Source organism: Haematobia irritans, chromosome 4 (assembly GCF_050003625.1).
Source record: "Haematobia irritans isolate KBUSLIRL chromosome 4, ASM5000362v1, whole genome shotgun sequence".
Classification (NCBI taxonomy): domain Eukaryota; kingdom Metazoa; phylum Arthropoda; class Insecta; order Diptera; family Muscidae; genus Haematobia; species Haematobia irritans.
In genome coordinates this window covers 202,270,622-202,280,350 of record NC_134400.1, presented here as the reverse complement: position 1 = coordinate 202,280,350, position 9,729 = coordinate 202,270,622, and the positions used below count along the sequence as shown (strand labels likewise).

The following is a 9,729-nucleotide window of genomic DNA, read 5'->3' as shown; positions in this document are numbered from 1 at the left end:
TTCCATCAAAATCCTAAAAAAATGAAATTTTTATATGAAAAACTTCTCCTAAACTAAACGTCCTAGAGCGAAAAGGAGGTTAATTCGTGACCACCCCCAAAAAAATCAAAAATTCCATCGAAATCCTGAAAAATATGAAATTTTTATATGTAAAACTTCTTTTGCTCATATCTCCTAAATTAAGCGTCCTAGAAAGAAAAGGAGGTTAATTCGTGACCACCCCCAAAAATCAAAAATTCCATCGAAATCATAAAAAAATTAAATTTTTATATGAAAAACTTCTTTTGCTCATATCTCCTAAACTAAGCGTCCTAGAGCGAAAAGGAGGTTAATTCGTGACCACCCCCAAAAAATCAAAAATTCCATCAAAATCCCAAAAAAAATGAAATTTTTATATGAAAAACTTCTCCTAAACTAAGCGTCCTAGAGCGAAAAGGAGGTTAATTCGTGACCACCCCCAAAAAATCAAAAATTCCATCAAAATCCTAAAAAAATGAAATTTTTATATGAAAAACTTCTCCTAAACTAAGCGTCCTAGAGCGAAAAGGAGGTTAATTCGTGACCACCCCCCAAAAAATCAAAAATTCCATCGAAATCCTAAAAAATATGAAATTTTTATATGAAAAACTTCTTTTGCTCATATCTCCTAAACTAAGCGTCCTAGAGTGAAAAGAAGGTTAATTCGTGACCACCCCCAAAAAATCAAAAATTCTATCGAAATCCTAAAACAATGAAATTTTTATATGAAAAACTTCTTTTGCTCATGTCTCCTAAACTAAGCGTCGTAGAGCGAAAAGGAGGTTAATTCGTGACCACCCCCAAAAAATCAAAAATTCCATAGAAATCCTAAAAAAAATGAAATTTTTATATGAAAAACTTCTTTTGCTCATATCTCCGAAACTAAGCGTCTTAGAGCGAAAAGGAGGTTAATTCGTGACCACCCCCCAAAAGTCAAAAATTCCATCGAAATCCTAAAAAAAATGAAATTTTTATATGAAAAACTTCTTTTGCTCATATCTCCTAAACTAAGCGTCCTAGAGCGAAAAGGAGGTTAATTCGTGACCACCCTCAAAAAATCAAAAATTCCATCAAAATCCTAAAAAATATGAATTTTTTTATGAAAAACTTCTTTTGCTCATATCTCCTAAACTAAGCGTCCTAGAGCGAAAAGGAGGTTAATCAAAATCTTAACAAATATGAAATTTTTTAATGAAAAACTTCTTTTGCTCATATCTCCTAAACTAAGCGTCCTATAGCGAAAAGGAGGTTAATTCGTGACCACCCCCAAAAAATCAAAAATTCCATCGAAATCCTAAAAAATATGAAATTTTGATATGAAAAAATTATTTTGCTCATATCTCCTAAACTAAGCGTCCTAGAGCGAAAAGGAGGTTAATTCGTGACCACCCCCAAAAAAATCAAAAATTCCATCGAAATCCTTAAAAAATGAAATTTTTATATGAAAAACTACTTTTGCTCATATCTCCTAAACTAAGCGTCCTAGAGCGAAAAGGAGGTTAATTCGTGACCACCCCCAAAAAATCAAAAATTCCATCGAAATCCTAAAAAATATGAAATTTTGATATGAAAAAATTATTTTGCTCATATCTCCTAAACTAAGCGTCCTAGAGCGAAAAGGAGGTTAATTCGTGACCACCCCCAAAAAAATCAAAAATTCCATCGAAATCCTTAAAAAATGAAATTTTTATATGAAAAACTACTTTTGCTCATATCTCCTAAACTAAGCGTCCTAGAGCGAAAAGGGGGTTAATTCGTGACCACCCCCACAAATCCAAAATTCCATCGAAATCCTAAAAAAATCAAAATTTTTATATGAAAAACTTCTTTTGCTCATATATCCTAAACTAAGCGTCCTAGAGCGAAAAGGAGGTTAATTCGTGACCACCCCTAAAAATCAAAAATTCCATCGAAATCCTGACAAAAATCAAAATTTTTATATGAAAAACTTCTTTTGCTCATATCTCCTAAACTAAGCGTCCTAGAGCGAAAAGGAGGTTAATTCGTGACCACCCCCAAAAAATCAAAAATTCCATCGAAATCCTTAAAAAAATCAAAGTTTTTATATGTAAAACTTCTTTTGCTCATATCTCCTAAACTAAGCGTCCTAGAGCGAACAGGAGATTAATTCGTGACCACCCCAAAAAAATCAAAAATTCCATCGAAATTCTAAAAAATATCAAAATTTTTATATGAAAAACTTCTTTTGCTCATATCTCCTAACAGACACACTGCCTCCATCGTGAATAAAAACACTGGCTGGCAGACGCTGCAACATGTAACTGGCCACTTGTAAATCAACATCATTCTATTATTAATGAAAAAATTATGTTAAATATGTTGTGATAGTGGTATAAATGTTATATTTATAAGAATTTATAAATGTTTAATGAAATTAATAAACATCTAAACAATCGTGTTTTACTTGACCACAATGATTCTTTTACAACTATCTTAAAATGCACTTTTTCTGATTGTTTTAAGGCGCTGTTATTGGCGTCGTTCTAAATTTATTAAAAAGGTACCTAATAATTGCACTCATGCGATACTTTTTTGTAGTAACTCGGCGTGGTACAACTTCTCAATAGTGACGGCTCTTTTCCAACGAGTTTTGGATATCGTATACGATTGTTTCCGACGTGGTGGAGATTCTCAGAAGCACCGTCAAATTCAAAAAATGTTGGCAGGGTAGTGGCGACAGCCGAAAAGCGACAAAAAGCGAGGGCGACTTCAGGAATAATATATCTCATAAATATAGAAATGATGAAGGTGGTTCACCTTCATATTAATTCTCCATCCAATATTATTGCTTACGTTCATAAATTCTACCACTTTCATTTCCCGAACATTTGGACGACGATCACCTGTGTCCCGGAGTTGTATTTCGAAATCTTGATCTTATGGCAGATCGCAAGCTGGTATGATAAAATTAAATACTTGTTCAATTTTTAAAATATTACTGATTTTGATTAAAAAAAATAAATTTGAGGTTTTTAGCGGCGAAAGCGTCCTAATTTGGGGACAATAGCCAGAAACTTCAGAATTTGAATTGATTGAATTTCGATGTGAAACTCGAAACAACAAGATATTAATAATTTTATAATTACAGTATGTGAGTCTAGTTGATTGCTAGTTAACGAGATGATAGTAAACAAGAAATTTATAAAATAATAATAATAGAAAAAATAAATAAGAATTTAATTAAATTAATAAATAATTAATTAAAACAAAATTTATGGACAAAAACCAAAAAAAGTAAATAAATGAAAAAAAAAAATAAAAGCAAGAATTTAAAGGTAAAAATAAATGTTATAAAAGTTAAATTTTAAATTTAAAAACTCAGTGAAGACAATAGAAAGCTACCATGACTTTGAAAAATAATTAAACATGGATTTCTTGATGGATGGTAATGAGTTCCAAAGGCGGGTAGCAATATGGAAGAAATGCCATTCGGACACAAAGAGTTGGTACTGTTGTGGTATAATCAACATTCTTCTGTTTGTTCTTCCGAATCGTAATTCGCTGTACAGATAGATAGGCTCTTTTGTGTAAACGATTTTGTGCAGGACGATTAAAGTTCTTATTTTCAAGAGTTTGGAAAAGTCAACGCCATATACGTTACTTTTGAAATTAGGACAGCTATCAAAACATTTGATTCCATAGACATATCGGATAATGGCACTAAATGAATTTTCAAGGCGACGTTTACTAACAGTATCAGTTACAAAATAATTCATAGCCGCAGAGAAGAATTGGCATCAAGTAAGACTTTGCTAGAAGCATACGTATATGTTGACGTGTATAGAACTGAGTTTGGCGAAGAGTGCGTAGCATACCAAATACTTTCCCAGCAATGGCACAAATATTGTCATTCCACGTTAGTGATTCGTTGAAGATTACTCCCTGATTTTTGGAGTTTTTAACGCATTCAATATATTCACCGTCAATTTTTACTCGCACTTCGTCAGAGACAACTTGAGTGCGGTTACTCACAATCATCACTTTAGATTTCTTCGGATTAATATGGAGATTGTTTTCGTTCGCCCATTCACTAATATTATAAAGATTCAGATTGAGTTTGTCAATTCCAGACGTAAGCTCGTCTCTTTTACAAATTAGATAGACCTGCACGTCATCAGCATAAATGTGAAACTGAGAGTATTTTAAACAAATTTGTAGATTGCATAATATACAAGCAGAAGAGAAGCGGCCCAAAATGGATCCTTGAGGCACCCCCGAGCTAACGAGCAGTGGTCTGGAAGTTAAATTATTTATTTTTTCTGATTGAGTACGTTTCCATAAATAAGACCGAATTAAGGATAGAGCAGAAGGAGAAAAATTGAATTGGCGTTTTAGTTTTGAACACAGTATATCATGGTTTACGCAGTCAAAGGCTTTAGAATAATCCAATAGTGTAAGACATGTAATTAGACCATCGTCCATCGCCGATCGTACATCATCAGCAACATCAACAAGCGCAGTAATACAACTATGTTTTGCTCTGAATCCAGATTTCTTATAGTACAACAAATTATGACTTGAGATATATGCCCATGTTCCCAAATCCACTTCCAGGTGAATGTGAATCAATTCCACGATTTTCGTGTCCTACAATCCACTTTCACCGGAATTTTCGTGAAATCAAATCACTTGCAAAGGTCTTGGTGAAAGTTGAATTATGTCCAAGATGGGTGTATTTCCGGTTAAAAAAAGTACTCGCATAAAAAATTTGAAATGTTTTATATTTAATACATGAGTTTCATTAAAACTGCATCATTTTTAATTAAAACAAGTAAGGAAAGTCTAAAGTCGGGCGGGACCGACTATATTATACCCTGCACCACTTTGTAGATCTAAATTTTCGATACCATATCACATCCGTCAAATGTGTTGGATGCTATATATAAAGGTTTGTCCCAAATACATTTAAATATCACTCGAGTTGGACAGAATTTAATAGACTTTTACAAAATCTATAGACTCAAAATTTAAGTTGGCTAATGCACTAGGGTAGAACACAATTTTAGTAAAAAAATATGGGAAACATTTAAATCTGAAGTAATTTTAAGGAAACTTCGCAAAAGTTTATTTATGATTTATCGCTCGATATACATGTATTAGAAGTTTAGGAAAATTAGAGTCATTTTTACAACTTTTTGACTAAGCAGTGGCGATTTTACAAGGAAAATGTTGGTATTTTGACCATTTTTGTCGAAATCAGAAAAACATATATATGGTAGCTATATCTAAATCTGAACCGATTTCAACCAAATTTGGCACGCATTGCTACAATGCTAATTCTACTCCCTGTGCAAAATTTCAATTAAATCGGAGTAAAAGATTGGCCACTGTGATCATATGAGTGTAAATCGGGCGAACGATATATATGGGAGCTATATCTAAATCTGAACCGATTTCAATCAAATTTGGCACACATCACTATATTACTAATTGTACTCCTGGTGCAAATTTCAACCAAATTGGCCCAAAACTCTGGCTTCTGGGGCCATATAAGTCCATATCGGGCGAAAAATATATATGGAAGCTATATCTAAATCTGAACCGATTTCAATCAAATTTGGCACACATGATTATACTACCAATTTTACTCCTTGTGCAAAATTTCAAGCTAATCGGGATAAAACTCTGGCTTCTGGGTCCATATAAGTGCATATCGGGCGAAAGATATATATGGGAGCTATATCTAAATCTGAATCGATTTCAACCAAGTTTGGCACGCATTGCTACAATGCTAAATCTACTCCCTGTGCAAAATTTCAACCAAATTGGGCCAAAACTCTGGCTTTTACGACCATATTAGTCCATATCGGGCGAAAGATATATATGGGAGCTATATCTAAATCTGAACCGATTTCAATCAAATTTTGCACACTTGACTATACTACTAATTGTACTCCTAGTGCAAAATTTCAACCAAATTCGGCCAAAAATCTGGCTTCTTGGGCCATATAAGTCCATATCGGACGAAAGATATATATGGGAGCTACATCTAAATCTGAACCGATATCAATCAAATTTTGCACACTTGACTATACGACTAAGTGTTATGTTTGTACAAAATTTCAAGCAAATTGGTATAAATCTCTGGCAGCTGGGTCCATATTAGTGCATATCGGGCGAAAGATATATATGGGAGCTATATCGAAATCTGAACCGATTTCTTCCAAAATCAATAGGGTTCTATTCTGACCCAAATTAGGAACATGTGCCAAATTTGAAGGCGATTGGACTTAAATTGCGACCTATACTTTGATCACAAAAATGTGTTCACAGACAGACGGACGGACGGACAGACGGACAGACGGACATGGCTATATCGACTCAGGGACCCACCCTGAGCATTATTGCCAAAGACACCATGTGTCTATCTCGTCTCCTTCTGGGTGTTACAAACATATGCACTAACTTATAATACCCTGTTCCACAGAGTGGCGCAAGATATAAAAATAATATATATTAATTATTAAATATGTCTATTGATTCCACTTATTTTGATTTCCGCCTTAGTGAATTTTTGGGTGATTTGTGCAACCCAGCTGGTTACAGAAAAGTTCAAAAAAGAACGTGGAATTAAAAACACCAAATTTTCACGTTTTGTCCGAACATGGGTGATAATCTGACATTTGCGAGTGTATTAGTCTTTCAAATGCATTAGAAAGATAGGGCAAAATAGAGATTGGGCGATATTCAGTTCCATCTTTATTCTTCGGTATAGGCACGATGTTCGCATGCTTCCAAAAATTTGGAAAAATGCTTCTTGCTATAATTTAATTGAAAATATCAGTAATAAATGGAAGTAGCAGTGGCAAATATATTTTTATGAATTGTTGGTGGAATGCAATTCATCCCACAGCATTAGATGTTAAAAACATCAACTGGTCTAATACACGCAAATTCGAAGTCGGAGTAAGAAGGAAACGTAGGTGTGTTGATTGTTCGACAGGTACGAATTGGTAAGTTTAAGAATCAGAAAAATACTGGCAACACTGTCTTCGAAAGCCCAAAATTACAAAAAAATTGACTTTTTAAAATTTTGAAACATCGAAAAGTCAACTAGATAACATAAAAAAACCCACTTTTGCAAATTTTGAAAAGTCGACTTTTGATTTTCGTTACAATCCCTAGCTCGCTCCATCCATTGCAAGAAAATAAGAGAAGTATTATGTTTTTCATCATACATAAGTATCTATATTGATAATTTTCAATATCAATAAAAAAAAGCATAATTAAAATACAGGTCCAATAAAACTAACTTAATTTACTAAAAAACTATATTCATGAACCTTCCTGTTCAAAATGTTCTCCTCCATGAAAAAGTTAATGTAATCAGTATTGAAAATTTGCTCCAAATAATCTAAAAAATATTGACATCTGATGTCTGATTACACCAAATATCAAAAATTATCATCATATCACATGCTATAAAATACATCAGGATAATCAATTTAAATCTTATGGATTAGAGAAGTAAAATGAGAACAGAACAAGTCATAAAGTATAGCGCATCTTGCTTATTCATCATCATCATCTTCCTCTTCTTCTTCAGAATCTTCCTCTCCGTCTTCCTCTGCTTGGGAATCTTCCTCTCCTACATCCTCTTCTGCCGAATCTTCTTCTGCATCCGATTCCTCATCTTCTGATTTTTCATTGTTGTCGGCCTCTTCGTTGTGATATCTTTTGGCTTTTTTCGAAGGAGTCTCCTGAGTTTCACCATCGGCAACTATTAAAGCTTGGCGTGCCTGTTTAATTTGACGCTTACGTTCCACCTGATTCTTATCAAGCTTAACAAATTCTCCTGATTTACTCAAATTAAACTGTTCCAAAACGTCATTGGCTTCCTTCTTCAACTTAAGCATACGTTGTTCACGCAAACCAACAACATTTGGTGTTTCCGCAGGAGGCCCAGCTAAGTTTACATACAATGGCATAGAAGATGTTCCAGTGATATCAATTTTCATATGCATTTGTCGTACATTACCCAAACCACCAGGATAAAGGGTTTTCAATTGATTAATTACCATCTGGATATTATCGGCCAATTGGTCTATGGTATAGCGATGATTACCAACGGGTATTGAGGTGAGGTCACCTTTGTTCAATTGTTTATATGCAGAACGTTTCAAAGAACGCTCAATTTCTTGTTTATATGTTTTGGGATCATTCAAACGTACAGCATGGAATGTGGTACGTGGTTTTTGGAAATTGTTACCACAAAAACCAACGACATGACCCACAATACGGCCATCGCACAAGAAATAATCATAGGTGTTTGCAAATTTTCGTTTGGCCTCAAATGTTGTACATTCTTTGCGTAATTGATTGAAGGGTACAATTTTTAGATTTGATACACCAGCTTCGCGAAAAGCATCCTCATAATGCTGTATGGTGGGCTCATAGTCGACTTTGGCTCCTCGCTCTAAATCTGGCACAATAATAACAACATCGTCTTCCTTTGGATCCACCAAAGAGTGTTTTAGATTACTATCGGGGAAAAAAGTTGGTGAGTACAAATACAATAAAATTTTTAAACCACATTTTTTTACTTACAGTTTGACCATACGTTTAGGACAATTAGGGATTTTGTAGCTGCTTACATTCAAGAAGTATCTGAAATCGCTGAATATTGAAGTTTTCTTCTCGCTGACCTCTTTCTCTACCAATTTTTTGAGAGCCTTTGCTACTTTCTTGATATTTTCCTCATTTACGACTTTATTGAATTTTTCCTCATCGAAGGGCTGCTGCTCGAATTCCACAGATGGAACTTTGGGTTTCTTTTTCTGTTGTGGCTTTTTAGTTTTTGGTTTTTTATTTTTTAAAGGCTTCGATGTTTTTGCTTCCGTATTTCCTTCTTTTGTTTGGGATTTTTGGTCATTTTTGCTTTTGTTCTTTAACGATTTTTGGGCAATTTTTTTAAGGTCTTTCTTTTGTTTCTTACTTAGTTTTGGTTTTGTAGTAACTGCTGGTGTAGCTTTCGCTTTTGTATCCGCTTTATTGGATTCCAATTTTGCCTTGCTGTCATTAGCTATCGTTTTAGTATTCTCAGCCTCATTTTTAGTCTTCAAAGCCTTCTTACTGTTTGCCGGTGTTGAAGCATTGTTTGTACTTTTAGTTTTTGTCCCTTGATTTGTTTTATTCTGGCTTTTCTTTCCCTCTTTCTGTTCCTTGGCAGCAGCATCTTTCTTTTTCATGGGTTTCACTTGATCCAATTGTTTTTCTTGGACAGCTTTTTCGATTAACTTTGTTTTGGCTTTCTTTGTCTCAACCGCCACCTTGGGATCCTTTCCAGTTTTTTCCTTCTTAATGCCATGGTTGTTATTTTTATTTTGCTTTTTAGGAGCATCTTTCAAAGTTTTTGGAGTCGGTTTCTGAACTTTTACCATTTTAAATATTTTCCTTAACAAAAACTGCCAAACACGTGCAACGATAGGATCAAAGTGACACCATAGAGCATTTGATAAACAAACCGATTTTCACTCTGGCAATTCCATAAAGTGATTAGAACCAGTGCTGCCGTTTTTTGGATTTCGTTCTTGTTTTGAAAAAGTGCAAAATCGATTTAATTCACACGGGACATAAAATGCGCTTTACAGACTATCAGTTATTCCGGACGACAGTGCTCGTGTCGAACATATCCCATATATTGTGCACAATATAAGCTAAGTCCGAAGGCATAATCGATACTGCTTATGC

The 9,729-nt window shown here is 34.2% G+C and overlaps 1 protein-coding gene across 1 annotated transcript; it reads right to left on the bottom strand.

Moving 5' to 3' along the window:
* Window positions 1-7,199: 7,199 nt before the first annotated feature.
* On the bottom strand, window positions 7,200-9,491 carry LOC142233686 (ribosomal L1 domain-containing protein CG13096). Its single transcript, XM_075304686.1, has 2 exons — window positions 8,587-9,491; window positions 7,200-8,520 (listed from the first exon to the last, which is right to left on the bottom strand). The coding sequence occupies exons 1-2, from the start codon at window positions 9,417-9,419 to the stop codon at window positions 7,551-7,553; spliced, it is 1,803 nt and encodes a 600-aa protein (XP_075160801.1). The 5' UTR covers window positions 9,420-9,491; the 3' UTR covers window positions 7,200-7,550.
* Between the last annotated feature and the right edge of the window lie 238 nt (window positions 9,492-9,729).

Excerpts from the sequence above, each read along its gene's own strand:
- LOC142233686 (XM_075304686.1), bottom strand. The coding sequence starts at position 9,419 with ATGGTAAAAGTTCAGAAACCGACTCCAAAAACTTTGAAAGATGCTCCT. Across the intron at positions 8,521-8,586 it reads CCTAAACGTATGGTCAAACT|TAATCTAAAACACTCTTTGG; the intron begins GTAAGTAAAAAA and ends TTTCCCCGATAG.